This window comes from Pinus tabuliformis, chromosome 4_2, assembly GCF_031772625.1.
Source record: "Pinus tabuliformis cultivar Carrire ecotype Pingquan chromosome 4_2, CPIR1, whole genome shotgun sequence".
In the NCBI taxonomy this organism is placed as follows: Eukaryota; Viridiplantae; Streptophyta; class Pinopsida; order Pinales; family Pinaceae; genus Pinus; species Pinus tabuliformis.
The window spans coordinates 484,090,328-484,110,663 of record NC_142304.1 but is presented as its reverse complement, the minus strand read 5'-3'; the positions used below and the strand labels follow the sequence as shown (position 1 = coordinate 484,110,663).

Sequence of the window (20,336 nt, the reverse complement as noted above, 5' to 3'; positions counted from 1 at the left end):
TTGATGGATAGCATGATGCATGATGGATTTGCATCATTAGTAAGAGGCTTGGACTTCAATGAGAATGAAATTATTAATGAGGTAATGGATGCCAAAAAATATTATTTTTGCAAGGAGAAGTGCCAAAGGAATACCAAGAAGACAAACCAAAAGCAAGGTGTTTCCCTCACAAATAGAAACCATTACAATTGAAGAATCACCTGAGAGAAAGAAGCAGCCTAAACCTACATTAGAAGTTCCATGGGAAACTAAGATAGGGGAAGAAATGAAAATATAAGAGTAGCAAGAAGAGAAGCAAGAGGAGAAACACATGGACCAACAAACAGATAATGAAATAGGCTAGCATACATGAAGAACCACAGGGAAAGGAGGATGAATATGTTGCTTAGAGGATGAGCAACAATTTTAGTAGGGGGTATGATGGGCCTCCAAATTAGACACAAATTAAGGCTCATCTAACATTTCTTAGGCACATGAAGGTTATACTGAACCTCTCCTTCTACACTTAATAATGTTTTCTTAGATTTAATACATTCTTAGGAGGGTTTAGAGATAATTTCATATTATGTACCTAATATTATTTATTTTTGTAGAATATTGAGAGAATTTGGAGTAAATTCTAAATGAGATAATATAGGGGCTTGCTCCCTAATACAGGATGGACCACCATTTTTTCGATGCATTTGGTAAATTGAAACACACCAGGAAAAATTATAATTTTTATGGTGGTGCATCTGGTAAAAGTTACTTCTTAGTGCATTTATTTTTACCCAATGCATCACATACATAATTTAAAAAATTATAGCTCAGTGCGTTTGTTAACCCCAATGTTTTGTTTCAATGCAAAAAGGTTATGGATATGCACTGGTGTCAAATGTTATGTCAAGAACCACATCAAAAAATAGAAATAAATGTGTTTGTATGTATGTGAATCGAAAGCAGTGCGTCAAGTTGAAGTACACACCATTTTCGGTGCTTTAAAGTTTTTGTGGTGCACCATGTCTGTTGCATTGCTATACTTTGGCACACAGGGGATGATTTTTTTTTAATTCAAAGTTATATGTTCATATTTATAAACACAGTTTTCATTTAATATATATATATATATATATATATATATATATATGTTTTATGTATGAGCCTAATGTATTTTATATGTCAATCATGCAGAGACATCAAAAAAGGGAGGAGTAATAGCAACAATGGCAAAGGGTGGACCAATACAATATGGTCTAACCATGGGAGGCACGAGAGAGGGAGAGATATTTATACCCTCACCCTATTATCATAGTGACCCAAAGCTTCTTAAGGAATATAGGCCTCCCTAAGTACTATGAGGAGGCTACATCCTTGAAGGGGCACTCTGGGTTGTTGGCACAGCTAATCCATCTGTGGGATTTCCACCAACAAGCTTTCCATGTCAATCATGATTAGTGGTATCAGCCCACTAAGGAGGAAATCTATTTTATCACTGGCCTATCCTAGAGAGGAAAGGATTTTCCCTAGTTCCCTAATGTCCCACATGGTGTTGCAGAAGAGAATCAGTTTGTTTGCTCTCAGAGATATTTTGGCAATCATGTAGTGCATTCAACATATTTTCAGGTGTCTAGTGGACAGCTACATATTTCTTATTTTGGTGCAAAGGAGGTTAAGTTCCTCACACTATGAGTGATTACCATTGCATACTATACTAGTAACGAGAAACACATTAGTTGCCCTCTTTTGTTTTATGTCAATTATTTGGTGCAGAGGCCATGATGTATCAGATGGTCTTCCATTTTTTTTATGGAAGTTTTGTATGGATTTAGATAGGTGTCTTGCTATGATACATGGGAGGGTGAACTTCCCTTTTGCTTCATAGCTTTTTTTGTTTTTTCTTGAGAGGTTTCCGAAGACTAGGCCTACTTTTGACCTTTGCCTTCCTAGGCTAATGAATGAGGTGTGGATGCACATGTGGGGAGAGATGATGCCTAAGAAGGGACAACAAGGATTTCTACCAATGCACTGGGGCTAATGGCCAGTGAAGCTGACCAAATGTGTGTCTTGGTTCTGTGTTTGTACATGGGGATGGATAAGCGACAGTGTTCCAACATCCTCTTCACATTGGATGCGCCTGCAAATGATAGAGGTGATATTAGTATTGTCTTTAAATTTATCTAGTCTCATTTTATTGTCTTAATTAATTAGAATAAAATTTATTCTAGCACATTCTTTAACTTGTTTTATTAAATTGTTTAATGAAATTTTCTAATTATTGTTATGTACTATATACATGGGAGCTTCAATGGGGGAGAAATAACATACCACATTCATTCATATTGGGGGATATATATTGAGAAAAAAATCACATAATGTATTGATCGTATAATTGGGATAAAGGATTTTTATATGTTGTGTATAAAAAATGGAGCTCAAAGGTAATGAAAAAATATAGAGGGGTGTAAGAAATGTTAATGAGAAAATGGATACCTGCAATATTTAGTGAAAGTAGGGAGTTTTTAAATTAGGAAAGTGTATTGGGTTTGTATTGGTAGGGGGTTAAATAAAGTGATTTTTAGAGGTATTTTCAAATATGTAATCAAATTAAGCGTATTTTTTAGTATGCCATGAACGTATATGTAATTTCAGAGGTTCATTGTGTGAAGAACTCATGACTATATATTTTGTAGATATCGGCACATTCATTGGGGACATGCCTCCTCCCCCACTAGATGCAAATGCAAAGATGGTCGAGGTCGCAACGGGTGAGGCACATCCTCAGATGTAGATGGGCAGGAGAATGTTGTCACATAGGGTTGTTTTCAAATTCAAGATGGAGTAGCGTAGCTGACTCTATAGACTTTCGGTTGAGGGAGTTCACCCTATGACAACTCAAGACATCGAGGCAGATCCTAGGCTCTTGGATCTCTTGAGGGACTATCAACATAATATGTTGTTTTATGTGTCATATTGTCAAAGTTACCAAGATATTAGCAGCGAGGAGGGATGGGAATGCAAAAGATACACATGATTCTTCACCCTATACTACCCCATCAGATGATGATCAGGGTATTGGTGATCCTTCTAGTAGTACTCCACTTCCTCCTCCTTCACCTCACGACTGGCCAATACTACCTATTTTTCCTCAGATAGTAGACCACCCACCTTCTCCTCCACCTCATATTTCAACTGTTGAGGTAATTAACCATCCTGCATCGTCTTTTGCTACAGACCAAGCTACCACTACTATTGTTGTATTAGATATTTTATAACATTTATTTGACTTGATTTTGTTATTTGAATTGTTTGTATATGTGTGTGTGGGAGGGGTCGGGTGCATTTTTTTGTTCATGTTGACGTATTTAATTTATATGTTGGTTTTGATGTGTATATTGCCAGGTCATGTTAGATATGTTCATTTATTGTACTTGCAAATAGATGTGTATGTGATAATAGTTATTTGACATGAGATGTATATTTGAGGAGGTGTGTGGTGATGATGTTAGATTACAATGTCTGTGTTTTAATATATGTGATCATGATGATGATGCCCGATTATATTATTATATTTGTGTGCTAGCTAATGACGTTTATATGTGCTAGAGATGTATATAATTATATGATGTTAGTAAATTTGAATGTGTATTTTAGATGACTTTTATGTTTATTAGATGGTTATCATCATGATGTTTATTTTTATAAAATGATATTTATTACAGATGACATATTAGTTAATTTATATCAAAATTTATATATGAAATTACATGCAAACGACTTACTTTAAAAAAAAATGCAAAGATATTTTTATAAATTACAAAGTTTAATATGGTTGAAACTATAATTTTAAAATTACCATAAATAATTTTCTATTTCTTAGATAGTTCATACATATTCATTCTAACATAATTAGCAAAATATTTCAATACTCACAAGGAAAAAATAATTAAAGGTAAAAGAATTAAGTTAGTTCTTAATAAAACAAAAATGTGTAACTCATTCAATTTTTAATATAAAAAAATGATAATAAAAATTATTCAAAAATACAATTTAAACAATGAAAAATTACACATGGTCTATATATAGAGATAGAAAACCACTATAGATCCATCTTAATCATACATTTATGAAGCACTAAAAGAGATTAATTATTTTGACATGTACAACTTTTTTCAAGTTTTTCATTCTAAAAATAGATTTTCATGTACATCTTGGTAGATTCATTGTTAAGGTGGGTATATACTGATTTATAAAATTCAATCTATTGTTAAATTTAAAAAACTTAAGTCATATTCTCTTATAGTTAATTTAGATTTAATATGACTTAAAAGATTTATATTTTAATAAAATTTAATTTATCAATAAAGTTATGAGAGTTTCAAGAAATTTAAATTTAAATTTAACATTTATAGCAACTCTTACTAATAAAAATTAGAAATATCTCTCTCTAAAGATGAGGAAGAAATGTAAAATAAGCTTGTGAAGTTACTTGAAGTTGGAGATTTTTTCTATTGGAAGTTCTTCCTTAAAGAGGCAAGTGAAATATTTTCTAGTAATAAAGATATAACACTTTGGTGCTATTTTGGTTATTTATTTGCTATTGTGGTTTAAACTTATATTTTTTTAATATTAAGTATGAGTTAAATAATACAAAAATCATAATATATTATATTTAACTTTTTGACAAATAATATATTTGATTATTTATTAATGAAGAACTCAAGAAATATTATTTTTTCTACATATTTATCACTAGGTAGTCACTAAAATTCATGTTTTCACGTTTCTCATCACTAATACAACTTGTTTACAATAATAAATATGTGTGTGTTTTAAATAATTTACTTATAAGTACATAAAAATAGATATTTATTATAGATAATCTAAATATGGAAGAAATATGTATCACCAAGTCTATTAGAAATTCAAACAAATGCATTTTAATCACCATCACACTATTTATCATATAATTCTTGGCCACAAAATATTTATTAATTCAACTTTTATTTAGAATTACCATTGAAAAGAAAAGTAACTCTTCCATTATCCATGAAGAAAAAATTAAACCTTCTAATGGATCCATGTAAGCCCATTTGTTTCTCTTATGGTCCATAAAAAGATGTAATCAACATTTTACACGTGCATATAAGACCTCCTGTTAGTTTACATAATGTCGCAAGAACTGGAATTTAAATATAGTAAACATGAGTTTACCTTTCATGTCAAGAATTGAAGCTTACATATTAATATATAATTTTCTCATTCTTAAAGTCCTCATATATTTATCACTACATTATTTATATTGATTTCGATATAAACCTAAACAAAAAGCATGTGAAATGATCAATAATCCAATAAGTATCTAATATCTAATCATACATTTCTCCCCTTTAATTCCTTCATCTCAACCATTTTATGTAAGTAGGGAAGAATCAACTTATTCATGGAGTTCTCTTGTGAAACTTTCTAAAATAAATCTTCAATGTTGTTTCCAAATTCCCTATTTTCTCATTTTTAGGATATTCTTCTCATTTTCCTATTTAAGAAGGATTGTCACCTTGAATCCTTATTATCATAGATATTGTACACCATGTTTTAAGAATTTATATTTATGTAGATATGTTGCATAATCAAAATAAGGAAGGTTATTTTACTATATCGAAAAAATTTGACAATGGTTGTAGTAGGCCTATTAGGACACATATATAACAAAGATATGATTTTCCTTCTCCATTTTCTATCACTTTGTGAGTTATTTTAGATTGATACTCACAATATCATTTGAGAAAGAAGATAATGAGTATATTTAGATTGATATCTTTAAAAAATAAATAGTTATAAATAATCATTCTTAATGGATTGCTCATCTTTAGGATTCAAAATGGACTTTTATATTATCTAGAGTAGAAAATTTTTTATATTAGAAATATATGTTTGAGGTCACAAAAGTACAACATAAGAGTACAAAATTGATAACTCATGCTTATAATTACAATGTTTTGATCCATCCTAATGTCTATCCAAATCCTATAGAAGAAGTCTATTGTAACTTAGAATTAAACAAATATGTTAAAATTTTAATTGTTACATTATAAATTACAAAATTAGAAATACTTAGTTTTAAGTGTAAAAATGTTTCCATTGAAAAAGAACATGTAAAATCGTTTGTGAATCATAACAATTATATAAAATTCCAATAAGATGAATTAAAAACAATATAATTAGTGAAATAAAGTGATCTGAAATGATCATATGTTAAAACTGGTGTAGAATTGATTATGCCATTAATGAATAGAATGTTAACTGAAAGTGTTGAAACCATGAGAACTCCTCAAGAAGAAGAATTTATGAAAGATGAGAAAACATAAATAAGATGCGAAACAGTAGTGAAAACAACAAATACATACTGATACCAGACAACAATATTGATTACGGAGTCCCTCCTTAATGGACTACGTCTCAGGGTCCACCGTTAAGATGGTCAACCGCTTTATTAGGATTGAAACCAAGGAGGTGAATTACACAGAAATTTGACCGAACTAAATATGCATAGAGATATTTATGGTCACTGTCAAAGGATAACTCCCTAAACTAGCTTTCCAACGCTTGTCATGGTTCCCAATTCCAACTTTGGATGCTCTTGTTACACTGAAAAAAAAAATCTACTATAACCTCCAGAACCTGCATACAAAATCCAAAACCACTCTCCTTCCACTTCAATGAGCAAACTACCTTTTAAAACCCACCAGGTGCATTCTAACTCCCTCCACCAAATTTATGAATGCATTTGATCTAATTTGGGTTCTTGGGCCTCCATCTATCCATGCCTTGACACATTAGGGATAACACCATGGTCATTGCATTAGTTTAATGTCGAATAACAACCATAAAACCCACAAATAACTTTATATTAAATCCAAAACCGTAAATGGTTTGTTGACCGGCAGGAGGGGAGGCAGTTAGTATGTGATTGTCATGGTCTAACAGCAGGCTACCACCTCCACAGTCATCCTCCGGCAGTTCCAACTAATAATGCTCTAGCGGTATTGCATATGACCACGTTACATCCGATCATTGCGACTTTCCCTGGTGGTTCGGATGCGGTGACATAACCTCTGGCGGTTCTTGTTCACATGTCATGATTGATGTTGTGGTCTCGCTACGATTAGACTCTCGGCACTAACCCTAATGGCTTACATATTAACTCTGCTCACATGTCAACTATCCCGTAGTCTTCTCCTGCGTGGTTAAGGCCCGCAATTATGACTGTTATGGTTTATTTGTAATGTTTTGTAATGTAATTTTAATATGCCAAGAGTTAATACATAGGTTTTATGTGTTTTTTTATGTCATATCTTTGTAATGTAATGAGGTCTGATAGGTATAGGTTTAGGGTTAGGCCTTTTAATGTATTAAAATGTAGGTTTAATACATATTTTAATGTATAGAGGTAATGCATTAGGTTATGGTTTAGACTTAGGGTTATATGTATTAGGGTTTGAAGCTTAGGTTTTTAAAATAACCCATTTACCACCTAATGTCACAAAGCGACATTAGCAACATCACATGACGACAACCCATTGACAACCCAAATCCTGTGAGGCGGATGACAAACACATGTTGACACAAAAAATCTACAAGGTGAATGATCAACCCACGTCAAAAATCATATCCTGGCGGAATTGACGACAACCTCATGTCGACAACCAGGTGCAAAACCATATCAACCATAGACATTACCTGAACAACCTGAACCATAAACAACTCTGTCAAAATTGAACGACACTGGACTGAATGTTGTTGACGACATTGAACCTGTGTAACTGAGCTGATGAGATCCTCCTGGATCAATCCTCTCCACTTGAAAGCTTTTGGACAACAAATTTTGACTAAACAAATAGTCGACGAGGTTAGAGCTCCCTCACTTTCCACCTTGCCCTGGTGATGTACAATTCCATTCGATCAATCACTAGAAAGTGATGACCATGATGATGTTAACCATGGCACATTTTGAATCGGTGACCTGTTACATCCATCTACATTATGAAAAACTTGCGATGATGGTCAAACAACCTATTATGAACATGGTTGTTATAGATTAGACCTGCAAATATATGAAATGATACCAATATACCCAATAACTGTAAATAATCACCAAAAATAACAAGATTTGAATATAGATAGAAATTCTTCTTTATTTATCAAACCCTTAAAGTAGGGCAACACCATATATTCACTCCTTAAGGAAGGAGAACACTCCACAAGCCATATGCTTGTTCATAAAATAATCCTTGACCTCTCTCTGTGGGGAATCTCTAGCCTCTATATAGGCCTCATACATACAATACCATGGGTCATTACCATGGTTCCCTCAATACCATCTATCTAATACAATGTGTTTATTACATTATTGCTAACTACTTGTGGTCCCTTACATGATACAGGTTAACCACTTTATTTATTACTATGGCCCATCCCATTACTACATTATTCCCTTGGGTACCTCCCTTTGTACCCCATGCTATCCCTCTTAGGTATACTACATTCCACCCCCCTTAAACATGTTTCATCCCTGAAACATAAGAAGAACACAAACAATAAGATCTACTCAAAAGAGTAGTCCACTGGTACCATGCACGTGCATCTAGCCGGCCAAGGGAAAGGTGAACCCTTGATCTAGGTGGTGCCTGGCTCGCTTGAAATGGAAGTTGATCCTAGCGTCTCTTCTATGTTGGTGTGTTGTGGGTGGATCCTAGCCCCTCTCTATCTATCATGTAGGGGTTGTTGTCCTTGTTGCTGATTTGTTGCCATCTTGTAGGTTGTTTTCTTGCGGGGTGATGTCGGTGGTGATATGCTGAAGTTTTAAAAAATGGTGTATCTTTCTTTAATTCACCACCTAATGGAGCCTAATTGGTATTTGGTACATGTTGTGGCATCTGTTGTTGTTGCTTATATCCCAATATTACTTCAACCATGGATTCCCCATCTGATGTTTCCGTACCTGTAACATTTTCTGCTTCAACCTCCTTGGACTCTACCTATTTTTCTCGTACTCAGTTTGATGTTTGTGTTTGGTTTTCGACCATTAAGGGATCATCATCTGATCTATCAGTCCCTGGAGCATCTTCTGCTTTAGCCTCCTTGGACTCTACCTGTTTATTGATGGACATATCCTGTAATGTAATTTTCCTTTTTTTTATACCAGAGCTTCAGGAATTTCTTCTGCACATTAATATTGATAGTACCCATAGATTCCATCCAAGGGTATCCCAAAACAACATCCACATTAGCCATATCTAAAGCATAAAAATCAGAATGCAATACATACTTGTCCATAGACATCTTCAAATCTTTATAAACTTGCACTTCCTCATTATTAACCTATGTGTGCTCCATTTGTTTTGTTGGAACTTGCATTTTTTTTGCCAAATTGACATTTATAAGATTTTGCTTGCAACTAGGATTTATAGACACAATGATTTTCTCCTTCTGAATATATCCATGAACCTATAATAAGGAGATACCAGCAGAAAATAACCCTTTAGGTTTCTTGGTTTCTTTCTTTCCTGTATTAATAAAATCTTTGCTAGGTTTTTTGGTTTCCTCCTTTCTAGTATGAGACCATTTCTCCAAAAGTAGTTCTTCAATTTCGTCATCATGATATTAAATATTCATATATTAACTAAATATTTAGATATTAAATTGGCATGTGATCCACTGTCAAACATTGTATCTATCTTTGTGTGCTTAGAATTTATCCTTATGTTAAACAATTTAACTCTTTTATCCTCATTTGAAGGATTTATGTTTGATGAAGATGCAATAGTTTTCGAATTTGAACCAGTGTCAGAAGTTTTACATGTCGTAACCATAATAGTTATCCTCCTTTCATCACCTGAATTTGAACATAGATCTTGCTGGACTGCTGCAAATGCCTTTTTTCATCCTTCTCCTTAAGCACTTTTTGGGCTTAAGTTCTAGATGAAGTTTCCAACACTTAGATTCATCATGACCAATTCTTTGGCAATGAGAACAAGTAGGTATTTCCTTCTAATCTATCACTGAACTCTTTCTCTTCAAATTTTTCTTCCCCTTACTGTCATTGGAATCTTTGATTTCCAACTCTTTGGATGATTGTGGTGAGAAATTGAATGGTTTTCCACCTCATTCAATATGTATGGCCTGAACACACACTTCATCAAAATCATCAGGATTAAATATCAATAATGTATGCTACAAATATTAATGTAAATTGTCGTTGTACTTTAATAAAGTTTCACATGTATCCAATGAAATACCAAGCACCAATGATTTCTTTCTGAACCCATGAGTAAACTCCCGAACACTCTTCCCTTTACCTTGCCTCGGATGCTACCAATCAATAACAGCTTGTTGCATGTATCCTAAAGGATAGTTCAATCGTTTTCTAAGAGCTTTTAAAAACTTAGACCATGAAGAGATGACTTTTCCTTTTCGCTTTACATCTATCTGGGTTTTACTTTCCCATCAAATTAAAGTTGTTCCCCCCATTCTAAGTGTAGCTAACTAAATTTTCGTTTTACAATCAGAAATGTTCTGAATATGAAAATACACTTCTAACTGCTTAATCTAGTTATCTAGCTTTTCAAGATTCATTTCGCCATCATAACTAGGTAATTCAAATTTTACATCAAGTTTCAAAAGAGATGCTTTCTTGGGTTTCTTATCTATTTCAGATTCTTCACTGGAAGAAGAAGAAGAAGAAGAAGATGGAGATGATGGAGATGAAGGTGGTTTATCATCCTTGCCTTTACCTTTGTCCTTATTCGATGTCTTTGAAGAAGAAGCTGCATCTCTTGCCTTCTTGTCTTCGTAGAGTTCTCCCAACATCTGCTGCATAATCAAGAATGCTTGCTGAAACTACTGATCACTCATCTTAGTTTCATTATTTTCACCTGCATCAGATCCTGTCATGGTCGACTAATGAACGACTCGTCACTTTCCAATCTCTGGGGGTCAATCTTCTCAAGGATTCCTTCTGCACATTGCGACTTTAACCTGGTTAACATTAAATGGAAAATTCTACAAATGCAACCTGCTCTAATACCAAATTATATGATTTGAAATGATCATATGTTAAAACTGATGTAGAATTGATTATGCCATTAATGAATAGAATGTTAATTGAAAGTGCTGAAACTGTGAGAACTACTCAACAAGAATACTTTACAACAGATGAGAAAATGTAATAAGACATAAAAGTGTAGTGAAAATAGCAAATACATAGTGATACCAGCAACAATATTGATTACGAAGCTCGTCCCCGATGGACTACATCTCCGGGTCCACTTTCAAGACGGGCGACCGCTTTATTAGGATTGAAACCAAGGAGGTTGATTACACAGAAATTTTATTGAACTCATTGTGCATGTAGGCACTTCTGGTCATTGTCAAAGGATAGCTCTCTAAACTAGCTTTCCAACGCCTATCACGGTTCCTAATTTTGACTCTGGATGCTCTTGTTACACTGAAAACAAAATTAATTATAACCTCCAGAACCTGCATACAAAATCCAAAACCACTCTCCTTCCACTTCAATGAGAAAATTTCCTTTTAAAACCCACCAGGTGCATTTGAACTCCCTCCACTGAGCTTAGGAATTCATTTTATCTAATTTGGGTTCTTGGGCCTCGGTCTATCCATGTCTTGACACCTTAAGGATAACACCATGGTCATCGCATTAGTTTAATGTCGAATAACGACCATAAAACCCACAAATAACTTTATATTAAATCCAATACCGTAAATGGTTTGTTGACCGGGTGGAGGGGAGGAAGTCAGCATGTGACTGTTGCGGTCTAACCGTAGGCTGCCACCTCCGCAGTCATCCTCCGGTGACTTCAGCTAACAACGCTTCGATGGTTTTGTATATGACCACGTTACCTTCGACCGTTGTGGCTTTCCCTAGTGGTTCCGTCGCAATGACATAACCTTCAACGGTTCTAGTTCACATGTCACAATTGATGTCGCAGTCTCGCTACGTTCAGACTCCTGGCGCTAACCCTGATGGCTTACATACTGACTCTGCTCACATGTCAACTATCTCGTGGTCTTCTCCCGCATGGTTAAGGCCCACGGTTATGACTGTTATCGTTTATTTGTAATGTTTTATAATGTAATTTAAATAGGCTAAGAGTTAATACATAGGTTTTATGTGTCTTTTTATGTCATAGCTTTGTAATGTAATGAGTTCCAATAGGTATAGGTTTAGGTCTAGGCCTTTTAATGTATTCAAATGTAGGTTTAATACATATTTTGATGTATATAGGTAATGCATTAGGTTATGGTTTAGACTTAGGTTTATATGTATTAGGGTTTGAAGCGTAGGTTTTTAAAATAACTCATTTACCACCTAATGTCACAAAGCAACATTAGCAATATCGCATGATGACAACCCAAATCCTGTGAGGTGAATGAAAAACACATGTCGACACAAAAACTCTTCAAGGCAAATGATCAACCCATGTCGAAAATCATATCCTAGCGAAATTAACGACAACCTCATGTCGACAACTAGGTGCAAAACCATATCAACCATAAACATTACCTTGAACCATAAACAACTCTGTCGAAACTGAATGACACTAGACTGAATGTTGTCGACGACACTGAACCTGTGTAACTGAGCTGACGAGATCCTCCTGGATCATAAACTAAACAAAAACATACAACAATAGTATAAAAGATGAAATAACACAAGTACATATCATTCTCCATTGTCATCACCTTGATTATCTTCTTTGCTTGGCATGATAACATTGCTTTTCTCAAAAATATGTTTTGATCTAGGGTCGTGTCTTAATATGAACCACCAATCCATATCCAACGCATCTGGGTAAAAAAAAACACTTCGTTGTAGTGTTTGAGGAAAACATAAGGCTCCCTAGCTTCTTGCCACATCTTTCTAGAGTTTATAAATATCATCCCACTATCGTGATCTTCCTTTACATTATTTCAATCAAAGGTGTCCCACCACTTGCACCTAAAAATAACACATTGGAATGAAGAGAATTCTACTTTAGTGATCTCTTGTATATTTTTGAAGTACCCTAACGTTCCCTATATTAGGTTTTGATCGTGGTGGCTATAATGACTAGACTGGTTAAACTTGAGTTCCACTCTACAGTCTTGTGTCATGCATCCATCATCGACATCCTCCATGCAAAAATGACGTCCATATGCCAACATAGATGGAAAAAAATGTGCATATAAAAAAGTGAAAAAATCATAGTGTCATGTATCTAAGAACTTGAACGTAATTAAATTATAAAATATAAATGTTCAAATTCAAAGGTGCATTGTGAAGTTAAAAATGTACAGAAAGAGATTATTATCGATTTGCTACACCCATTCCCTATGTTTAGCGCATCCTCTTCAGCACGTGGGTAATGGCCAGATGCACTGTATTTCCCTCTAACTTGATTAGCAACCCAACTCTTGGGACATATAATTTGCATATTTTCTTTTAAAAGATCAGAATAAGGCACGTGTCTACCATTCAACCATCTGAATTCTTTTTTGTCACAATTCCATTTCCTTCTCTTTTGTTCATACAAAGCTACCCATGGTTGTATTGCTTCTCAATTGTAAAGAATGAATTTGTTGATGCCTTCAATTTTTGAATTCGTTGATGAATTCAAACCAACATATATAGCATGTATTAGATCAAAATATGTATTTTGAAGTTTAATGTGAATTTTTGTGTAGAAATTTGAAAAATGGTAAGCCACTTACTATTTATCATGCACCTTTTTCCATTCGTTTGGAGAAGCTCCCTTTCCCTTTTGTCTTCATCCCTTTCGTCATCCCAAATCATGACACTTAATGTGTTGCTGATATTCTTGATGTACTCAATGGCATAATATAAAGACTCATACAATGTGTACCCCTCTGCCATAGACCCCTTGAGTTTTTCCCTTTGTCGAACAAAACATTTCAATTTCATCATGTACCTCTCTAAGAGGAACATCCAATGACAAGAAACTACCCCAACTAATTCAACCCCATCTACTAAGAGAATTAGAAGATGAACCTACAAGTCCATGAAACTCGTTGGCAGTTCCATCTTAAACATACAAACAATCTCAGCTATCTCTTGACACCACTGTGTAATGATAGCCATATGAATCTCTTTTGATGTGATCCAATGTACAAATGCAAATAATTTATATATGGCACATTGTAGGTCTTTGTGGGATGTCATGGTTGAAACACCCATACATGAGGAGAGGATAATGACACTATAAGTAAACACATGAAAAAATTAATTACATTTTATCCCATTGCATAAAAATAATAACAAATAATAAAATCATGTTTTTAACATATGTTCTCTTAAAAGGTTCAAATGGTCATGCAATTTCAACCCTGACATATGGTATTCCATATTGAAGCAACACCACAGTGAAGACCCATATAAATAAGGCACCCTCAAACCCATTATAAATTCCTTTTCCAAGGAAAGATCATCTTTCTTTAAAATCCATGGGACGTCACCTTCTTTGAAAGACCAAAAGGGACAAATCTCTCCTCTACTTTCTTATCTTTGCGAATGTTTCTTTTTAGTGTTTGAAGAAATAATATCTCTCCTAACATTGATGTGTCATTTTCTTTTGATGATATGTGCCTCCATAAAGAAGATGGAACATTTTTAAATATATGCATGGGATGTACTAAGTAGGAAAACTTAATATGATCCCAATATGGGAGCTCATAAAAGACAAATTTCCTTTTCATCCCAATAAGAAATTTCTCAACATAGGTGTTGAATACTTTTGGATCATCTAACATAGGCTTCCCAGTTGAATCAACCATTTTCATAATCTCCTTCTACTTCTTTCTCTCATATTCTCTAAGACATTCAGTTGTTGTCATTATTGCGGACATTTGGGTTCTATGTGGTTTACCATTGAAAGAGGATGTTTCTCTTCTCAAAGGGTGTTCTTTTAGGAGGAATACCCCAGAGCATTCATACACTAGCTTTCATAGGTGGTTGGAACACCTAGCCTTTAGAGAAGGTCCGCAACATTTACATCCATGATACTCTTTTGTTACAAGACTTGTAAAATTATTTTATAGTACAAGGCACGTTAGCCATCATGAAGATCAGAACAATTGCAATGAATTAAATTAATATGAAAAACAATATTTACATATATAAACAAATCAATAAAAATGGCGTTGAGGTGTGGCATTTAAAAACATATTAATAATAAAACAATATTTTGATCTTACCGTAGATAAAAAAAAATCAATATCCACTATCTACCTAGCTTGCTATATATATATATATATATATAAAGTAAAAGAAAGGTTTATTTATATTATTTAATTAGGTACTTGTATAATCATATGAGGGTTGTGTAATTTCGATACACATCATGATTGGCTACTAGGATGACAGGGCTAGAACCCATTACAAGAAATACTCATTATGAGATTAATATGTCACATGTAGGAATTGGACACAAGTGGGAGGATACCAACATTTCTACCAACCACCTAAGCTAAACTTAATTCATAGAGAGAGAGAGAGAGAGAGAGAGAGATGTGTGTCATTCCTTTCTTGTACGTGGCATTTAAGAAAATATGAATAACAAAAATATATTGTAGTGCCCATTTCTTAGTAATTTCTATTTTTGTCTCTTCTTTTTTTTATGTAATTTAGTCATCTATTATGGATTTTATGTGTCATTTCTCTCACCATGCCATTAAAATTTGGTTTATTCTTTCATTTGGGATTGTGAAAAGAGTTTGGTGGCATCATTTGTGTTTTTGGGAGAGGGGTTGATTGTTTGTTGGTTTGGAAATTGGAGGGGTTTTTTCACCAACTGTAGGTCTAGGCTCTCAAGCAAATTCGTGTTCTTTATGTGCTCTCATAATTAGTTCTTTGGCTAGGTTTACCATTACTTGGCTTCTAGTTGTTGGATTGGCCTAAGTGCCATTCTCCTCTTGAGTTCATGTCCTTAATTTATTTTTGGGCAAAACAAATTTTCCTTACTTAACTCTTGGGAATCTAGGTGGCTTCATTTCTCCTTAGCATTAGAAACTTTGTCTTGTTTTATCCTTCTCTTCATCATGATCTTTAGTTTCACTAGCAGGATTGGAGAAGTTGGTTTAACAGGTTTAATTAGAAAAAGGTGTGTGGTGGCACTTTTATTCCTTTGCTATGGGTTCTCTATCAAGGTCTAGAATTTTCTTTTACAGTAGTTGCTCTTAGCAGTTTACTATGTGGCTTTTGGGTACCTAGGTGGCCTATGGATGGCTTCGTAGTCAACTCTTGAACCTCAATTTCAATAAGGGGAAGGCACATTTTCCCTAAAAAAAACCCAAGGAAGTTGGGTGATTATAGTTCTGAGTAATATCAAGAACTCATTTTCATTGTAGCATTCTCCTTGGTGGGTTTTCTTATTTCTCTAGCTGGTTGGGAAGGATTTTAAAGTCTTTTGGCTCCATTGATTTAAGGTTCTTGCTAATAATTCCTCCCCTCATTTATGGGTTCTCTGTCGAGGAGTGAATTTGCCTCTCATAGCAATTGAGTCAAGTAATTTATTTTGTATCTTCCTCTCATTGTGGCTCAACAAAGAGCTCCCTCGAGTAACAAGAGGGGAAGGAGAGGTCGACCTCCCACACAAGGCAAAGCTCAAGTGGAGGCTTAATGATCCATGGCAAGATACAATTATAGTACACTAATGAAAATTCACAGTATTGTGCCTTATATGGAGGATGTAGTGCACTTCAAACAATTAGCATATAGAAATGGATACTTGCAACTGGATTCCAAAGATTGGTAACCCCAGGTCTCAGTAGACCTAATAATTTTAAACTATAGATTTATATTGGTGCATCAAAACCCTCCTGGGACATAATCTTGTGGAGTGCTCAAAGACACAAAAGGAGCTCCTGTTATATGTTGATGACATTTTGAAAAAGGTGCACAAACTAAAAAAAAAACTATCAACTCAGATAAAAAGGACAATTTCTCTCCCTATCACTTCTAGAGGAGAAAATGTAGACCTTTCTCCTCCTATACATTTGGACTCCCCTTCTAATTGACATGGCTTATAGATATATTTTATTTTCTATTTCTCTTAGTCATGAGGTCGCCTTGTTTATATGTGGTAGATTTATGAAATCTCAATGCTTATCAGAATTCTTTGGTATATTTCATATTGTAAGTAGTGGATTGGTTTGTTTATATTAAATCTTCCAATGATATCATTTTTTGTGCAGAGCGCAAGTATTAGGTGATGGATGGATGTGCCATTCTTTTGTATAATAATATCTTTATCTAACCTTAAAAAAATAATATATACATATATATATATATATAACCTCATACTTCAAATGTTTCAATATTCAATGGTGTAATTTCCTTATCACTCAATATGGAATTAACCAATTGCACTTTAAAAAAATTTGTTCCTTTATAAATAAAAATAATAAATCTAGAGTTAAAAATTAAAAACATATATATATCAATATATATAATTATAATATTATAACAAATTGCTGATTTTTAATTAATACATATTTATGTTTCATAATGAAAAACAAATTTTAAATTTTAAAAATAACTTATAATTTAACCATTACACATTTACATGTTTTTTATTATTACAACCCCACACATCAATATTATTTTTCTATTAATCAATGCTATCAATATAATACTTCCAAAACTTAATTTAAACCATTCGCACAAAATTTGAACTCTACTTCTCTCTCTATATATAAATATAACAGTAACAGTCCTCCTTGAACTTTTGAGAATTGATTTATTGGGAATGTTAAAAGTTTATTGAAACGCAGAAGTGTTTGAACGGAGATATGAGATTCCACAAACTCCAATGTAAAATATATGGGAGAGATCTTATTAGCAACTTGATTTGGGAATTTCGCTTAGTTTATAAACAGAACCAAACTATACTTTGTATCAGTAAATCAACTTATTAGATCCAAAATACACGCAAGACGCTAAGCGCACGAAAAGAATCTGAAAATAGATCATTTCTACAAATTTAAATAATATATTCATAGCATCTCAAACAGATCGTAGACTGATATGCAATAATGGTGATTCGAATGTGTTTACTCCAAGAAAAAACTTAACGCAATCTAATTCGTAATGTCTAAGAATTATGGGCCCCTTGCTCCTGAAAACTATCATGTCAACTAAAAGCCGAGACTTCAAAAACAATACAGCAGCCCACCATCTCTACTTTAGGTAATTAAAACCTGCATGGAACAAATAACGCACGAGATTTATGATTAGAAATTGATTTGTAATAGCTGCATATAGAGGAACATCTTAATTTTTTTAAAATCTATTTCAACTCTTAACAGATCTGAGATGAGTATACGTAATGTGAAGGAGTTGCGTAAATGTATAATAACGTTCTGCCTAGAAGCCAGTGGCAGATGGGGAGGAAGCCGGAGATATTTTCAGGTCTCCAAAACCAATTGTTGCAGGAGCAAGAGCAAATGATTGAGCGGTTATGCTTGATTTTGATCCAAATATAGCCTCGCTAATCATCCGACGGTCTCCGCTTATGTGAGCTTCACACAAGCGGGGCAAGTATATACCTGCACAACATGTATATATACAAATAAATCATGGGTTAACTTGCTAGGAAAACCATACCTATTCAGAGTTGGAAGCATATTTTTAAGTTTAAATAAATGGTTTGTCGGAATATTCTGAAATTTGATAGATATGATTGACACCAAATAATTGACCTAACATATCTTGATCGTGGAATATGCCAGAAATCTGTGATCCACATAGAAATCTGTGTTATTGAATATTGATGAGTATAATGACCTTCCCCTGCGGCAAGATTGAAGTAGAGCTCCAGGATGTTAGGGCACTTGTTGTAGCAATTTGGAGAGCATAGTTTCCTGGTAAAATCGCCTTCTACTAGAGCATCTGTTGACATCCCAACTGCCAATCTCTCTACCCCACATGCATTCATGCATTCTTCTGTTTCTATCCATCCTTTAATATTCTCTGCAATAACTTGAGACGACTGCGCAAATTTATTAAATTTAGTGTGAATTACTTGTTCTTAATGTTATGTAAAATGGGTACAAGATACCATGACCAGAGGTGCTCACCTGGCATTCATACTGCAGACTGCCATCCCTCAAAATGGACTTCTCAAGCACGCAACGTGCCCCAGCAGACGACACCGAAAACGCGCAAACCTCCATTGGAAGATTCTCGCATATTATCCCACCTGATCATCAATCATTCCAAGAGAAAGTACATTTTAAACTAAAACATTATCAATCTCATTGCCAGTTTAATGATCAGAAAACAATCAGCCAAGCCAATTACAGATTCTCAATGAGCATGTGAACCAAAAAAGAAATCAATTGTATCCCTGTACATACCTAAAGCACCTTGCAGATTTATGACTGAAATTAGGGCGGAGACTATCAAAAGAAGCCTGATAAAATCCATTTCTTTGCTTTTCTTGATCTGGGTCACCACTCCGTTTTTCTGTAATTGAATGGAAATGCATGGCCTGGCAGCTATATAAATATTCGCAAAAGTAGGGCACAGATCGACAGCTGTGATCTTGTATTACACGGGAAAAAGATTGGACAATAAACAGCCAAACCGCGTGGAGACTCTTTAGAGGACGAACTAGTTATGCCAAATTAGGTGACGTCGAATCTGATTGGCACCTAATTTTCCAGTGAATTTGGGCGAAATATGTGTGGGTATTGCACAAATTGAATTCTCTGGAAACACCACCGGTGTAGCGTGTGTATGGCGTCATTATTTCGTGTGTCGGAGAAGTGGGGGACCTCGAGTTCCACCCATAAATTCGCAAGGCCTACGCCTACGGTCACCGTTCAGTTTTTGGTACGCAGTCCCTCTCAGAGGTGCCGGCAACTGCTGTGAAACGCGCGAAAAATGCGGAGCTGTTCTAATGGAATTGTTAGGTTCAACTTTCTGTTCGGGAAATATCAAGATTACAGTTTTTTTTTAGGAAATTCATTTGACATTAGAAATTTGATAAAGTCTAATTTTATGCGACTTTAAGTGTAAAAACTAATCGATGAGTTTAAGCGAAAGCGAAAAATAACTTAGTTTATAATTGAAATGATTGATAAAACTGTGGTTAGATTATATATATATATATATATATATTTTTATTTAGTTTTTATTTGTTAATTTGAATTTTGTGGAGATGATGTTGAGAAATATTATTTTTGTTGGGATTCTTTTATTTTTGAGTTTTATATGTTTATTATTTACCTCGCTACACGAAGAGTAGTACAAAATTCGAATTCAAAATCTGGAGTTCGTT

General features: G+C 34.2%; 1 protein-coding gene across 1 annotated transcript; it reads right to left on the bottom strand.

The window, feature by feature from the left end:
* Positions 1 to 18,024: 18,024 nt before the first annotated feature.
* On the bottom strand, positions 18,025 to 19,540 carry LOC149170065 (uncharacterized). The gene is made up of 5 exons (XM_089427232.1): positions 19,411 to 19,540; positions 19,132 to 19,253; positions 18,839 to 19,043; positions 18,378 to 18,600; positions 18,025 to 18,252 (listed from the first exon to the last, which is right to left on the bottom strand). Exons 1-4 carry the CDS (start codon positions 19,478 to 19,480, stop codon positions 18,419 to 18,421), a joined length of 579 nt encoding a protein of 192 aa, XP_089283358.1. The 5' UTR covers positions 19,481 to 19,540; the 3' UTR covers positions 18,025 to 18,252; positions 18,378 to 18,418.
* Between the last annotated feature and the right edge of the window lie 796 nt (positions 19,541 to 20,336).

Coding starts and splice junctions, on each gene's coding strand:
- LOC149170065 (XM_089427232.1), bottom strand. CDS start 19,480: ATGGATTTTATCAGGCTTCTTTTGATAGTCTCCGCCCTAATTTCAGTC. Junction 19,254..19,410: donor AAATCTGCAAGGTGCTTTAG/GTATGTACAGGG, acceptor ATTGATGATCAG/GTGGGATAATATGCGAGAAT. Junction 19,044..19,131: donor GTCTGCAGTATGAATGCCAG/GTGAGCACCTCT, acceptor AAATTTGCGCAG/TCGTCTCAAGTTATTGCAGA.